Raw genomic sequence first — 16,908 nt, forward strand, 5'->3', positions numbered from 1 at the left:
ACATAGAGATTCAATTGTCGAAGGTTGAGGATCATACGTACTCCTCCTGAGGATTTTGGCACTAGAAAAATCACCGAGTAAAATCCCTTGCCTTGATGAGCCAAGGGAACCTCCTCTATGGCCCCTATCTCTATAAGGTGAGACACCTCTTGGAATAGGAGTTTCCTCTTTTGTGGATCTGACGGGATACGACAAGGTAGGAAGCGCTGGGGGGGGGTGTCGGATGAACTCGATCCGCAGACCTTGGGAAACTGTAGATGTCGCCCACGCATCCGATGAAGTGGTTTCCCAGATGTCCGGGAAAAGCTGTAGTTTGCCGCCTAAGGGGATTCCGCATTGAGAGTCATTTGTTCTTCCTAAAGCCCCTGTTGCCTCCTCTGAAGGGGCGGCGGCCTTGGTACGATCTACCTCGGTCGGACTGGTAGGCCCTGTCCGACCTGAAAGATCCCTGGTTGAAGGAGCCCTGAAAGTACGGCCTCGCCGCCTGGGGATGGGTCGAGGAGGGCTCTGCTCGAAAGGGCTGTCGCCGTTGGTAGGGGGTGGAGCGCCTATCCTGCCGCCTGTTAGCCCTGGGCATCACCTTCTTCTTGTCTCTGTCCTCGACCAGGACATCGTCAAGGACCTCCCCGAACAGCTTCTTCCCCTTGAACGAGGATGAGGCGAGACTCCATTTAGATTTGACGTCCGCCTGCCAATTGCGGAGCCAGATGAGTCTGCGCGAGGCCACGGAAGAGGCCATTGCTCGTGATGCGAATTTAGCGGCGCTGACGGTGGCATCTGCTGAAAATTCGGTGGCTGCCAACAATTTGTTGAGATCCTGACGCAGTCTGCCGTCCTCTGGGTCAGCTCTGTCCTGGATCTCCTTAATCCACAGTATCATGGCCCTGTTGAAAAATGAGGCCGCCGAGGCGGCTCGCACAGCCCAGGCTGCCATCTGGTGGGTCCTGCGAGCGACGTTCTCCGCCCATTTGTCCTCAGCCTTCAGGCCCTCCTGTGACTCAGAGGGCACTAGGGCATTAGACACCAAGCTCGTTACGGGCTTGTCCACCGTTGGGAATTCCAGCAATTCCTCCATCTGTTGGTCAAAAGTGTAAAATCTGCGGTCCAGATTGGAGGGTCCCTGGGCCACCGCCGGGTTCTCCCACGGGCGCTGAATGGTCTCCAGGAACAGATGGGAAGATGGAATGTTTACAGTCTCCTGCTTAGGAAAAACGAACAGGCCCCCTGCTGGCTGAGATGTCTCTGGCTGTGCTGCCTGACCACTCTCGCCGGCCTGATCTATGGTCAGCTTGGCCTTGTTTAGGAGCACCTTGAAGATGGAGGGCCTGAACAGGCCCGTGTATGTGGGCTGCTCTGGCGGTTGGTCATCCCCAGACAGGTCTTCTTCAGCTTTGCTGAAGTCCTCTCTGTAGGCCTCCTCCTCATCCATGGATCCCGTTGCAGACTGCGTGCCAGGAGCTGTCCAGATGTCCCTGGACCTCAATGGGAGGGGTCCCCCGGGTACCTGCTGGTGTTGCTGTGCCCCCGTGACCAGGCCCTGGTTGTAAGTGGTAGTAATTAGTTCCTGCAGGGCCGGGGGCATGTTCTGCCAGGAATCCTGGGTATTGCGAAAGCCTGCGGCCGTAGGGGTGAAGGTGGCAGATTGTGTGTATTGTAAAGGCTGCGTGGGGGGGTAGTTGGAAGACCACCCCGCAGCGTGCCTCCCCGGGCCATAGGGGTCAGGCCTGGATGGCAGCCAGGCCTGGCTCCCTCTCTCTGGGGACCAATCCCTCTCTGAGGCTGATGTTGTTATCCCCTGGTATAACGTGGGGGAGGTAATGGAGGGATTGGCAGTAAATTGCTGGGAGGGAGGTAAAGCCGGGCCAGGTGCTTTCTGTGATGCCTCCAACTGTTTTTCCAGCGCTCTGATGCGCTTTTCTGCCTCTCTCAATGAGGAGCTCGATGACTTGGCCTTAGAGGTCTTTTCCTTGGGGGTGCTAGGCTTGGAAGCTGTAGCCTCCTCCCCAACTGGCGCTGCTTGGTCCGCCATGCCTTTATTATCAACTCACAGTTTCAGTTTGAGTAGCTGAAGCTTGTTGGTTCAACCACGGGCTCCTTGCCGCCGCTGGCCACTGCCGGGAAGCGAAAGCGAAAACGGGGCTAAAAATCCCCTTCTGCGCCTGTGCTAACAGCCTGCTTCCACGAGGCTTGTGTCCCGGTAGAGCTCCAAGCCGGCGACCTCACCAACATGGCCGCCGGCTGGTTGTCATGGTGACGGAGCCTGATTGGGTGAGAGCCGTCAGCCTGGTATCCTCGGACCATCCCAAAATGGCCGCCGGATGACGTCACGGTGACCTCCCCAAGATGGCTGCCGGCTGTATCCCTGGCAACCGATGGATACATTGCCGGCGGGCGGGAAGCCAGCGATTCCCGCTCTCAGTAACTTTCCGCCGGCTGATCTTCCATTTACGAGCCGATCCGCTTTTTCTCGTGGCTCACTGGGCTCGGATCGGCTCGCCTGCCTTTATCCTCGGGGGGTGTCTGGGAGGGGAAACCTCCTCCCTCGCGGGCCGCTGTGAGAGGCGCCTCCTCTCGGCCCGTGGTGTATTCGCCGGGGGGGGGGACCCCCCGAGGCGTCAACCACCTCCTCGACCTCCGGGTGCCACCTCGGGGGTAGGCTACCCGGGCGCTCGCTCCCGAACCCACAGCCATGGCCCAGCAGAGTCCCCTCTGTCTGTGTGGGTTCCAGTAGGGAGGAGCTGCAGGCACTGGGTAAACCCGCTGGAGGTTAGGGACCCAGGCCCGCCCGAGGTGAAAAACCCCCATCTGCACCTAAAGGAAAGGAAAAGAAAGTTAGTAAACATAAAAACAACAAATTTAAGCTATATTTACAATTTCTATGTAAGAGAAGCAACTCAGGAGTCCCTTTACTGCGACTGAGTTTTTTAGACTGGAGGGCTAAGGGGGGGGAGGCGGTGCCTGCCTAATAATTATTTAAATTAAAACTCAGTCCCAGCCAATCAGACTGAAGTATAACCCATCTTGGACTCTCCTTGCAAGTGCATTGGAGAATAAGCAAATGATTTCTGTAGACAATCTCTCCTATACCTGACACCCCCTGCCCCACCCAGAGCACAGATATTGGAGGATTTTGACATGTATAAGACAGTAAACTGGCATGTAGCATCCAAAAGGCAGGGGAATCGGTAGGAGGCAAAACAAACGCCAAAGATATGAAACTGAGTACATATTCTTGTGTCTTTCCAGCCAAGAAGCATAGATATGGCCATGTGATTACTCACTTAGCAACTGCTTCACTTAGTAGCAAAGTTTCCCTTCCCAATTAGGATTGTTAAGCAAGGACTATCTGTAAGTATCCAGATGGCTCCAAGTTTGTGGCAGTTTGGGGGAAAATGAATTCTGATAGACAGTAGGTTTCCTTTTGGCATATGCAATATACATGGTATCCACTACAGTATTACTCCCAATCACTGTGAAATCTATAATAGCTCACATTGACCTGAAGTTTCAATAACGGGTTTGTCAAAAACAGATCATGCCAGTCTAATCTTATAGTGTCTTAATCTTAATTTTGACAAAATTAGTGGACCAGGGGAATGCTGTCAATGTGATTTACTTGGACTTCAGTAAAGCATTTGACAAAGTAGACCATAATCTACTACTAAATAAACTAGGAAAATGTGGGAAGGACAGCAACACCATCAGATGGATTCAAAATTGGCTAACTAACTGCACTCAATGCGTAGTGCTCAATGGAACCACATCTTCATGGAGGGATGTATGCAGTGGAGTACCCCAATGTTCTATTTTAGGCCCACTACTCTTCAACATCTTCATCAATGACTTGGACGAGGGGATAGATGGGGAACATCAAATTTGCAGATGACACCAAACTGGCAGGAATAGCCAACACTCCAGAAGATAGGTGCAAAACACAGAAGGATCTTAACAATATTGAACAATGGGCACTATCTAACAAAATGAAATTCAGTGGTGAAAAAAGTAAGGTTCTACATTTAGGTAGGAAATACAAAATGCACAGGTACAGTATATGTGGTACATTGCTCAACAGTAGTAACTGCGAGAAGAATCTGGGAGTCCTAGTAGACAACCATTTAAATATGAGCCAGCAGCTGCCAAAAAAGCCAACACAGTTCTAGGTTGCATTAATAGAGGGATAGAATCAAGATCACATGAAGTGTTGATACCACTTTATAAGGATAGAACCCTTAGCTGGTTGGGTTAGAAAGGGGGTGTCAAACTCATGGCCCATGGGCCAGATGCATCATGTGCTGGCCCCACCTTTAGCAAAGGGGGAAACAGTCCCACTATGTCACATAGTGATGCCGTGAGTTTGATTCCCATGGATTAGAACATTGTAACATATTGATATTCTATGAGATCTTTCATAGTAACAGCCATTCTGTTTATCATTCCTTCTTAATTCCATAATATCGGATTTCTCCAAATTGTCCACATTTAAATCTTCCAGAGATCTGTCAACTAGTTAGTATTCATTTTTTTTCTCCCTCCATTCTTTCAATTGTTGATGATATGTGTTTGTGTGGTGTGCATGTGTAGTGTATGAATATGTATTTGTGTACATTTTTCTTCAGTTTTGCAAAAAATAAAATAGATGCAATTTTAAAACATAGTAGTTGATTAAAAAGTAAATGTATGTCTTCAAAGCTTTTGGGTGCCACAGTACCAGATTCTATTGCATTACAGATGCCTGAGAGTTATAAATGTCACCTTCCAATACTGGTGACCATAGTATCTTGGTGTTACCTCACAGGGTTTGAACGAAGGAAGATCAATAACACATACCCAAAAATAAATTGGAAGCTTCAAGAACAAAACACTGAAGTGACATGGAGATAGAATCAGCTTCATTTCAGTTGCTATCTAATGGGTAGTTTGAACTTGGAAGACACGGCAAGATAAACACTTCTTACAAATTACTCCACTGGGCTGTCAAACTATTTCAGTTGCTCCCCAATAAAGCTAGAAACATTGTAATCTAAAGGAAAAGTTGATTTTAATCCAATAGCTTTCCCAGCTGTCCTAATATGCCTGGCAATAATTTTATTATTATTATTATTATTATTATTATTATTATTATTATTATTATTATTATTAATTAGATTTGTATGCCGCCCCTCTCCGAAGACTCGGAGCGGCTCACAACAAGCAATATACAGAGTACAAATCCAATATTAAAAACAGTATTTAAACAATCATACAACCCAAATAGACCATGCATAAATCATAATAGCTGATATAGTATCAATTTCCCATGCCTGGTGACATAGGTGGTTTTTCAGGAGCTTACGAAAGGCAAGGAGGGTGGGGAAAGTCCTAATCTCTGGGGGGAATTAATTCCAGAGGGCTGGGGCCACCACAGAGAAGGCTCTTCCCCTGGGTCCTGCCAGACGGCATTGCTTAGTCGATGGGACCCGGAGAAAGCCAACTCTGTGGGACCTAATCGGTCACTGGGATTCGTGCAGCAGTTCACTTCAGAGCATTCCTGTAACACATTGTACATAAGTACTTTTATATACATCATTTCTGATGGATGTATTTTTGGGTATATATTCACCCACATACAATTTGTGAACACTTTCTTTGAATATGTTATATTCAATATATGTAATAGCTCTGTACACTTAGTTACAACCTGCCTTGACCACTGCAACTTATTTTACCCAAATGTATCTCTGAACAGTGATCAGAAATTACAACTGTTGGAAAATATAGGAGTCAGGATGTTGGGCCAGTGCAAGATATGGGGGATCATGTGTACTGAATGTACTGAAAGAACCAACTATCCAAATAGAGATAGACTTTTCAAACCCCAAATGACTTCAGGATTTCACAATTGGAATCTGCCTGATTACTTGGATCAGCAACAGGGGAATCTTTGAAAATCTCCCTACTGCACTCCCTCACCCCAAAGGGGAAGATTAGATTCCCATTTGCATAAAATATAGAAAAAGATCAAAAATAATTTTTTATCACCAAACATAACTGTAAATTCTGTTTCTGATATTTTCACTATACTGGATTTAATGTTTTAATTGCGTTTATTTTATAGATCAGTTATTTACTTTGTAAATAGTACAAATAAATACATAGAGTATAAAATATGTAATTGAATGTTTCCATAAATTTTGGTCCTACATGGGTAACAGAATCATGTTGCAGCACCCTGTGCCTTCATCATCACCCCTTCTTTAGACTCTAGAAGAGGCTGCCTTTGCAATCTGCTCAGATGATTTCTTTCAATCGCCTCTTGTCACTTTTACAGTGTTCCGTGCCAGCAAAGAACAAAACTGAGCATCCACCATACTTGCATTGCCAAGAATGAAAGCATCAAAGAATTGATGCTAAGGAAGAAGAGAGAGCAGAAGAAATATCAACAGGAGATGAGACATTTTACTACTCACTTCCTGGGCTTTTCCTGTATTGTTTCTGCTACGTAGTATCCAGGCTTACATTTGTAGCGACAGACAGATCCTATGTCATGATTCCCTTGCTTGCATCGAGGCACCAAAAGCTCAGCATTGGCAACTGGGCCTGGAGAGTTGCACTCCAGTTTGCAGTAAGCTTCTGGAAGTGACCAGAGTCCATCTTCCAGGCAGGTAATCCACTGATTAATTCCTGATTTCAAGCAAGAGAAAGAAAAAAGAAATAAACCCATTCAAATTACCGCATAACTAGTTATTTTTGAACCTTTGGCTGAATCTTACTCTGATCCAATTTTCTTTACCTTCAGCATTTGCTTATTAGCACAGACTTTTATGCCACTTCAGTCTAACTGGTATAAAGTCATGAAATGCTATAAGGTCTCCTGCTTGAGCAGCAGGGGTTGGACTAGAAGACCACCAAGTTCCCTTCAAGCTCTACTCAAATTAATTGACTGATTCACAGTCTCCAAGTAAGATCAACATTATTCAATAGCAATGAATAGTTATAATATAAAATGCTAAGCTGTCATCTTCACCTTGATTGCGATGGGTATAAGTTGAAGTAGAGAGGGACTCGGACAGGCTTTCAGGATTCTGTTATATTAAAGGAACCACATTAAAATACATTCCAAAGTTCCTAGTCATTTTTGCCTATTGTGATGATTTCCTACTTTGTAAAGCTGGTGTAGGCATGGTCTGCCCGTGGGCCACCATTTTGACACCCTTGGCCTAAAAAAATCCAAGTTCCTTAAACCCAAATAACCACATAATTCCCAGGCTCCAAAGCTAATTTTATATTTCATTCACAAATTGTATCCTGTGAGCCACCCCGAGTCTTCAGGCAAAGAATTTTTTTATTTTTCTCTCTCCAATCACAGTACAATAAAAATTATAACAACAACATCAAATTGTTTTACAATAAATCAATTTCAGGAAGTTATAGAATACAATGCTACCACCTTCACTTTTGACATAAAAATAGCTGCCCAATTTTTTAATGCTATAAAAATATACTATTAGCTAAGACCCCATTTAAGCTGTTCCGAATTCTAGTATCTCACATTGAATAGGCTGAAATGTTTCAAATCTCTCCTAATCGCTTCCATATCTATTTTCATATATAATCAATGCCCTTTACAAATAGTTAACGCCTATTAATAAAATACCCTTAAAAAAACATTTGAAAAATTCTTACAGTAGCTTAGTCAAAGGGGAAAAAATAAACTCAATAATATCACCAAATATTGCCCAATTAATCCAATTACCAACCTAATTACTAATTTCTTTTTCTCATAATTTCAAAATCCCATGATTGCTATCGCAGCTGCATTCTGCATGATCTGAAGTTTCCGAACACTCTTCAAAGATAGCCCCATGTAGAGAGCGTTACAGTAGTCGAACCTCGAGGTGATGAGGGCATGAGTGACTGTGAGTAGTGACTCCCAGTCCAGGTAGGGGCGCAACTGGTGCACCAGGCAAACCTGGGCAAACGCTGAAAGATGGTTCTCTAATGTTAGCTGTGGATCAAGGAGGACACCCAAGTTACGGACCCTCTCTGAGGGGGTCAGTAATTCCCCCCCCTCAGGGTGATGGACGGACAGATGGAATTGTCTTTGGGAGGCAAAACCCACAGCTACTCCGTCTTATCAGAGTTGAGTTTGAGTCCGTTGACACCCATCCAGACCCTAACAGCCTCCAGGCACTGGCACATCACTTCCACTGCTTCGTATTCCCATATTGACACTGCAGTTTGCTGCAGACACTGCTTTTCACCTTTTAAGATGGAATTAAGGTCAGATAGTTGTTGCTGGAGCTCCAGAGGCTGGGTGGTACTAGCATGTTGAAGATTGTTGGGAGGATGGCTAATAATAGTGTTCCTGACCAGAGGTTTGAATGGACAGTCTGGTGTAGTACAAGAAATGCTAGTGATGACAGTTTGGAGAAGAGGGTCTGGTGAGAAATGGATCTTTATACTGTTCAGCTGAAGAATGATTGGGAAGCTGATTGAGGATCTTAGATCTGTCCTGAATGTGGACATACAGCTGAAGAAACCAGTGGTAGGGGTGTTTAGTAGTCCCTATCACTGGTTGATCATGATTATTTGCTGATGAGCAGAGTTTGGTTTTTGGCTGGAGGAGTGGAGAAGTCAAGTATACAAATTCAGATAAATAACAAAATATTGTTAGCATATTTAGTTAGAATATTTAGCAAGCAACATATTAGCAAGACAGAAGAGGAAATTTGTGCAAGCAACATATTAGCAAGACAGAAGAGGAAATTTGTGCAAGCAACATATTAGCAAGACAGAAGAGGAAATTTGTGCAAGCAACATATTAGCAAGACAGAAGAGGAAATTTTCTGGAACTTTGCTCACCATCCAAGTCTATCCTGAGAAAATCCATCCTACCTTGGAGTTTCGCTGGCTTGATACAGGAAAGGAAGCATCGCTTCATAAACGTAGTTCCTTTGGGACAGGAAAACTCTGCATAAAGAACGTGAGATTGGTCTGGAAATTGGCAGTCAATAGGATTACATGTCACTGATCTGTCCCAGTGGCCAGAGATACAAGTCAGCAAGATTTCTTTCTAGGAAAGAAAAGTGGAAGAGTCAATATTTTTTTTAAAAAAAATAGTTATTCCTAAATTCAATATTGGTACAATTACTGAAATTAGTGTTCATGTACCAGTTGTGGCTAGTCATTCCTTTTAACAAGAGATTAGTTTAGAACTGAACCAAGTCCTTAACAGATAAACTGCTAGTTTATTTAAATCTGACCTTAGCCATAGGCAGACTGAAATTTATCATCTCTACCTTGAAAAAAGTGATTCTTCTGTTTTCATTTTATTTCAATTATGATTCAATATCCTGAATCGTATGCAAATGATTCTTTAAAAGGGAGTGCCTTTGGCCACTAGTGATCTTTCATTCACAGCATTGGTAGCAATGCCACTCTAGCTTTTGTCATCCTTTTCTCTCACCCTTAATACGCTTTATTTACTTCTCCTGCTATCCGTGGCATAGGACCAGGCTACTTGCAAGACCACCTTTCTATCAGTTTCTGGTCATTCTATCATTTCTAAGAGAGAGAAGGCATGCTTTGGGTCCCTTTTATTAAACGAGGACACCTTGTTGGACCCTTGAGTTGGGCCTTCTTGGCGGCAATGCCTGCCCTCTGGAAATCATCTCCCTGGAGATTCAGATGGTCCCAAACGTTTTAGTCTTTGTTAGGTCTTGAATCTTGACTGCTTCCCTAGTTGTTTGGGACAGTTGGATAGATGAGCTCAATTGTGTGTTGCTTTTGGAGGATGGGGGGAGTGGGGTGGTGGTTTATCTTTGGGCATCTGGGGTTATATGTTGTGAGTTTCTGTGTTTTAAAACTTGTAAGCCATTAAAGTCATTTGTAAATTATATCAATAAATCAATATAAACATGTTTTTCCAAACTGGCTTAGAAATCCAAAAAACAAAATGAAAATAGTTCCCTGACTCCAAGCTTATAAACCAAATTGACAGAATTACAATCGATGGGGAGTGAAGGGAAAAATCTCACATCCTTTGGATGAAAAGCAGTAACACCGCAGTCCATACTGATTAGTTCTAAGACAGTGCTAAATAGAAATGCCAAGACTTTCAATAAATATTCTGTTCTTATGAAATCTACATTCCAGGTCAAAAAAGTTGCTCTCAGCAACCCTATACAAATAATGGGTTTTTAACAAATGTGAATACATTCCCATTTTGCATAATTGACTGTGCCATTTGTTTTTCATAATTCATTCTGAATTTGCAAATCATAAAGATAAATCAGCTGTATAAAACCCTAAAGCCCTATCCTGTCTACAACTTAAAATAGCAACCTACCTGACCTTAGAGGGCCAATCAGTTTTGTTTGACACATATACAAGTTTATCTGTAAAAATGTAGGGGAGATTAGAGAAGGGGCATCTCTAAGAGAAATGAAATATAAGATGATTAGAAACAAATCTGTTTTTAAAAATTTGCAAATAGATACACTTATTTTTATTGATTGATTTATTTTGTCCAATACACAATAATACACAATGAAGGTTATAGAGGATATAGTAGAGAAGAAATATGAGATATAGGAGAGACTATAGGACAGGGAATGGAAGGCACTCTAGTGCGCTTATGTACGCCCTTTAGTGACCTCTTAGAAATCTAGAGAGGTCAACCGTGGATAGTCTAAGGGTAAAATGTTGGGGGTTAGAGGATGATACTACAGAGTCCGGTAATGAGTTCCACGCTTCGACAACCTGATTACTAAAGTCTTATTTTTTATAGTCAAGTTTGGAGCAGTTAATATTAAGCTTGAATCTGTTGTGTGCTCTTGTGTTGTTGTGGTTGAAGCTGAAGTAGTCTTTGGCAGGCAGGATATTGCAGCATATGATCTTGTGGGCAATACTTAGATTACATTTAAGGCATTGTAGTTCTAAGCTTTCAAGACTCAGGGTTGTAAGTCTAGTTTCGTAGGGTATTCTGTTATGGGTAGAGGAGTGAAGGGCTCTTCTGGTGAAGTATCTTTGGACATGTTCGAGGGTGTTAATGTCAGAAATGAGGTATGGGTTTCAAACAGATGAGCTGTATTCTATGATGGGTATGGCGAAGGTTCTGTAAGCTCTGGTAAGTAGTGTGAGATTTCCAGAGCAGAAACTATGTAGGATTAGATTAACAATTATTGAGGCCTTCTTAGCAATGTTGTTGCAGTGGGCTTTGGCACTTAAATCTTTAGTTATTAGTATTCCGAGTCCTTGATCTTGGAATACTAATAACCTCATGCACTACTATGATGTCTGAAGGAAAAGTCCATCAATGTGGATTTCTAAGTATTATTTTTTTAAAATGTCTGAGAACTACAGGCTGCATATGAAGCAAATGTTGAATTTGCCTTTGTCATCTAAAATGATGCAAGTTGACCTTTGATGAATATAGAGAAAATTGCGGTCCAAATCTGTAGCAGTTGAATGGGGAGAAGTAGAGAAGTTCCTCTGATATTGATTTCATGTAATCATGTACCATCAGGTCTTAAAAACAACTCTTAACAACCACATATAGATATTCTGAATGGCAATCTAACCCTGATTTGATATTTCAGGTCTTCTAATATTGCACTCATTGCCACTGTAACTGAGTACATTCGCCTTGCTGCTTTTCATCTTCCTCTTCTCTCAATTTTTACCTTTCCCAACATTAAAGGCTTCTCTAGAGAATTAAGTCTTTGCATAATATGTCTGAAGTAGGATAATTTGAGCCTAGTTATTAATGCCTGTAATGAGGATACTGGATTGACTTGTTCTATAACCCATTTGTTGGTTTTATTGGTTGCTCTTTTCATACCAATTCTTCCATCCCATAGAGACTACTGAGTCTTCAGTTGCCCATCTTGACACCAAAGGAGATGTTCCCTCCCCACCTCTCTCCTTTCGATGCTTTTGGTATGAAAGGAACCTCTGCTATGCTTTATTGCCAAGGCAAAGAATGTGCACTCCAACACTTCTTTAAGGTACCCTGATTTTCTTTCAGCTCCTTCGCTCTATAGCAGTGCTTTAGTGCCACCATCCAAAAGAACAAATAGTTACGACAGACTTCCATCTTCCTCCTTTCGATTCTCTTGGCTCATTAGCAAAGCTTCTATTGCTGATAATTTGGTGTTTCTGGGCACTTTTCAATGCATTGGGTTATATGCTAGAGTCTATAATTTAGTATTTTTTATTGTTTTCTACCACAGATTTTTGATGTAACTTGATGCCTTTGTAAGCCGCCAAGAGTCTTTTGACTCGGTAGAAAAGAAACAATCCAACAGCAGGTTTCATGGCCAAGAATCCTTTTCCATCAATGTTTCTTGCTGGATTGCAAAGCATATAAACATTAAAAGTAGCAAATTTAACTTTACTTCAATTTTTAAATGTATTTTAAAGCAAAAAAGAGCATTTTAAAACACTTTTTCCAATCCAAGATGCACCCACCTAAATATACTGCTCAAGAAAATAAAGGTAACACTTAATATAATTCCAAATAAATCAAACTTCTGTGAAATCAAACTGTCCACTTAGGAAGCAACACTGATTGACAATCAATTTTATTTTGTTGCCAGCACATTCCACTTTGTACAGAACAAAGTATTCAAAGAGAATATTTCATTCATTCAGATCTAGGAGGTGTTATTTTGAGCATTCCCTTTATGTTTTTGAGCAATGTATAAATAAGAGAGTCATTTATGTAATGTCATGGCGCATCTTTATTCGTGCAGCTCAACTCAGGAGGCCTTCTGCTATTAATTTAAGGAACAGGCAATTAGTTAATGTTGTATTAATTTTTTTATTTATTATCCCCATACCTAGCCTGTATGTTACTTATTTATTTGATCTATTTATTCCTTTTGTCCCTGTCTCCCCAAAATTAAGGCAGATAACTATTCTTTCCACACATACAATATACCCTGAATATTTTTATGGATCTAAGAAAGAAATTAGGGCAAACTGGGAGGAGAACCAAGTATTTGGACAAAAAAAGAAATACAAATAGCATGGATCCAGTGAAGACAGAATATATAATTCCAAATAATCTTTCTTTAGGTCTATTTTCAGTTTAAATTTAAAAAGTTGTGTTACAAATCATGACTGCATAATACACATTAAGTTAGCTGATATGTCATAATATTAAAAACTGGAAAAGAGAATTATTTACCATTTTCATAAAATGAGCTGCAGTTTATATTACTGCTGTAGCTATTATTTAAGAAAATATATTTAGTTTTTTGTTTCTCTCTTCATGCTTTAAGAATGTAATACAGTTAATATCTGAATGGAAATACTTTAGCAGTCTTTTTTTTCACATTGGGTTTTATTATTAATAAGAACATAGTTCTAGGCCAGTGATGGCGAACCATTTTTTCCTCGGGTGCTGAAAAAGTGCTCTATTGCACATGTGTGAGTGCCCACATTCAATGCCTGGGGAGGGCGAAAACAGCTTCCCCATCCCCCACCACCCAGAGGCCCTCTGGAGGCTGGAAATGGTCTGTTTCCCAACTTCTGGTGGGCCAAGTAGTGTCATGTTTTGCCCTCCCCAAACTCCAAAGGCTTTCCTGGATCCAGGGGAGAGTGAAAACGCCCTCCCCCATCTCCCTGGAGGCAATCTGAAAACTAAAAATGCCCTCCCAGAGCCTCTGTGCCAGCCAAAAATCAGCTGGCCAGAGCAGAGCTGGGGCAACAGCTCACGTGCCAGCAGATATGGCTCCACGTGCCACCTGTGGCACCCATGCCATAGATTCGCCATCACTGTTCTAGGCAAATAAAACTTGAAACAAAATGGCTAGGCATAATATAGTTCTCTAGAACTTCAGTCACTCTTTTAATCTGTTGCCTTTGTTTTATCTTCAGGTTTCATTCTACAGAATTAAATGACTGAGAAAATTAAGTAGATTTTTAATGGTTGCATTCAGACAACTGAGTTTGTTATTGGTTCTTATGCCTGTTTTTATTCATAGTGCCCTGAGGGGGAGAAAAAAAAGTGCTAAATAGTTCTTTCCTTCCTTCCTCCCTTCCTCCATCTCTCCTTTCTTTATACCGGCACATTCACTTTCTCTATTAGCCCCCAACAAAAAAACCCCACAACTGGATGTTTCATACTTTTTGCTGCAAATTGTATATAGTTTTTAATCCTTCAAAATCTCTAGAGCCAAATTCAGGGGTATTGAAAGGCAGGCTAGGAAAGCTAGAGTTGCCTCGGCAAGAGATAGGTGGCATAGAAGTTTAATAATAAATAAAATAAAATGGAAACAAATTAAAACAAGCTGAAAAGAGGGCTCTATGGTCAAGAAGGATCATAAAGACTCAAGGGCAGAAGGAAAGAAACCAGGACAAAGGATGATAGTCCATGGTCATGGGGAAAAAAAAGCTGGAATGAGAATCATTCTACTTACGTCCGCAAAATTCAATGAGCAGGAAAAATTCTTGGAAAGATTACTGTAGAGGCTTTTATCTGTTGCTTACTTATATCAAACTATTTTGAAATGCAGCATCTATTTTCCATTACTCCTTTTCTATGGTTTTACAGAGATTTTTAATAAGTTGATATTTTAGAAATGCAAAGTTATTACTCACTTTTGCCGTAAAGTGGAAAATTATTATTTAGTTTCACTGTGCAAGGAAATGCACAATTCCTAACTAAATGTCTGGGCAATCAGCTTAATTTGCATATATATAGTTCTTGTGAAATGGAAAAAAAGAAGGAAACACAGAAGCAGTATCCACTGATGTCCAGTTATAACGACTAATATTACTATTAATTTCCATACACTTTCAAAGTACTTCATTTGTAATTGATACAGACATTATATAAAATTGATTAGCATTATTATCACTTCCATAGTAGAAATAGAGGGCAATGTCATTGAGACACAACAGTTTGCCAGAAATACTTGGAAATAAAATTTACAATTTACAAATACTGTATATTTCTTTGCCAATACATTATACTCTACCTATTTAACTTTCAAAGGAAAACTAGCTTACTCGATGCTACATCAGAGATCAGTTTGACCTATTCCATGACTAAGTACACACAATGTGCCAAAGAAATAAAATTTTGACACAATGAAAACTTTTTTTCCACTAAAACTAAATTTTGCAGCTAGTTATTATTTGCAAATATTTTTTCTGTCTCCATCCCAGGATTTAAAACTTTTGCCAATAGTTAAAATATTTTTTGGAACATAACAATGTGGGAGTTGAAAGAAAACTACAGGAATGTAATCAAGAGTGTCAAAACCAGGTATCAAAACTAAAGGCTACTTTAAAACAAAATTAAAAAGATATGCTGAACATTAAAGTTATAGAAGGAAATGTTTTGCAAGAGAAAGTTAGATTTAGCCTGTAATTTATCTTTACAAACCTCTCCAGGTATTTACAAAGTATAAACATAAGACAAAATTGGAGCAAATAAATGTATTAATTTCTCCACTTTAGCATATCCTATTGATGGGAAAACTATGAAGAATGTATCTTTAAACAAATGGATGAATGAAGCTGGTACCATCACAATTTTATTTTTGTAATTATTATTATTATTATTGTTGTTGTTGTTATTATTATTATTATTATTATTAATAATAATTAGATTTGTTTGCCGCCCCTCTCCACAGACTCGGATTGCATTCACTATTGAAAGGGTTAAAAATCTTATCCATACTACACAGAATTGCCTTTATCAAAAATGAACAATGGATGGAATAAAATAAAATGATAAAACATCTGAATATTTGTGTATATTAATTTTGAAAGTCTATTTTTCAAACATCTATGTTTGCTTCAGATATTTTCCTACATTGGCTTCTCTTTCATCATTGACTTATAATTAAAAGATCACTAGGAAAATACTATATTATTTTTGAACATTTCAAATAATGTTTAATTTGAATTTAAGGCAAGAAATCTCAAAGTTTCATCACTGCCACATAACTTAATGTTACAACCACTGCTCTCCTCTCTCCAGATATTAGATATACAATGGGGTTTTTTTTAATGAAGCACACCTACAATGACATTCATAACTCCAATGTACTTACCTGTGCCGGGCGCAGCAATTGTCCATGTTTAACATGAAGAACAAAACCTTTCTCACAAGAAATTACACATTCTAGGTGGCTCCGACTACTGGAAGTACAGTTTGAAAGAGTAGCATGATGGATCTGTGGAAGCACACAGCTTCCCAGCTCTCTACAGGTATGTTGGGTACAGCTGTTGGGAAGAGAAAAGAGAAACTTGTACAAACAAAACACAGATACACACAGATAAAATAAGAAAAATAACTGTATAGTGCTGCAAAACAACAATAATAGCATATCTTGTAGCACTGACATTAATTTTGTTTTGTAAACAATAAAACTCCGTAAATCAACATGAGCTATTTTATTCTCAGCTATGAAATTATAGCCAGTTTGGTCAAGTGGTTAAGGCACCAGGATAGTGGTTAAGGCACCTGCCTTAGCCATGAAAGCCAGCTGGATGTCCCTGGGCCAGTCTCGCAGCCCATCCCAACTCCAGAGTTGTTGTTGTTGTAGGGAAAAATAGAAGGAGGAAGATATGTTGGATATGTTGGCCACCACAGTTTATTTGTAAAAATTAGAAAAGCAGGATGCATATAAATAAATATAAGCACTTAAACAATAATTAAAATCAACCTACTAAAAAATACTGAGGCAAAGAGATGACAAATTCACTATATCGAAGCAATACAAATGGTCCTCAGTCACTTCAGAATAATTGTGAACTAGAAGACTCCAGATTTCTAGTTCAATATTTCTGACCAAAATAGCTGTAGGCTAAGCATTTTCAGGTCTAACTGTAATGAGTACTGAAGCTACCCAGACTGGAACAACCTGAACATAGCAAAAATACTACAGCTACTGCGCCTGCTACAGCTAG

At 40.7% G+C, this 16,908-nt stretch overlaps 1 protein-coding gene across 1 annotated transcript in view; it reads right to left on the reverse strand.

The window, feature by feature from the left end:
• PAPPA2 (pappalysin 2) overlaps nt 1-16,908 on the reverse strand; it is a 178,167-nt gene that overhangs the window by 54,794 nt on the left and 106,465 nt on the right. Inside the window, exons 14-16 of the mRNA XM_070746692.1 lie at nt 16,050-16,221; nt 8,875-9,052; nt 6,447-6,660 (exon numbers count right to left, since the gene is read on the reverse strand). Of these exons, the coding sequence (XP_070602793.1) occupies nt 6,447-6,660; nt 8,875-9,052; nt 16,050-16,221 (564 nt within the window). The remainder of the gene's footprint in view (nt 1-6,446; nt 6,661-8,874; nt 9,053-16,049; nt 16,222-16,908) is intronic.

The sequence above is a fragment of the Erythrolamprus reginae genome, chromosome 3 (assembly GCF_031021105.1).
Source record: "Erythrolamprus reginae isolate rEryReg1 chromosome 3, rEryReg1.hap1, whole genome shotgun sequence".
NCBI classification, from domain to species: domain Eukaryota; kingdom Metazoa; phylum Chordata; class Lepidosauria; order Squamata; family Dipsadidae; genus Erythrolamprus; species Erythrolamprus reginae.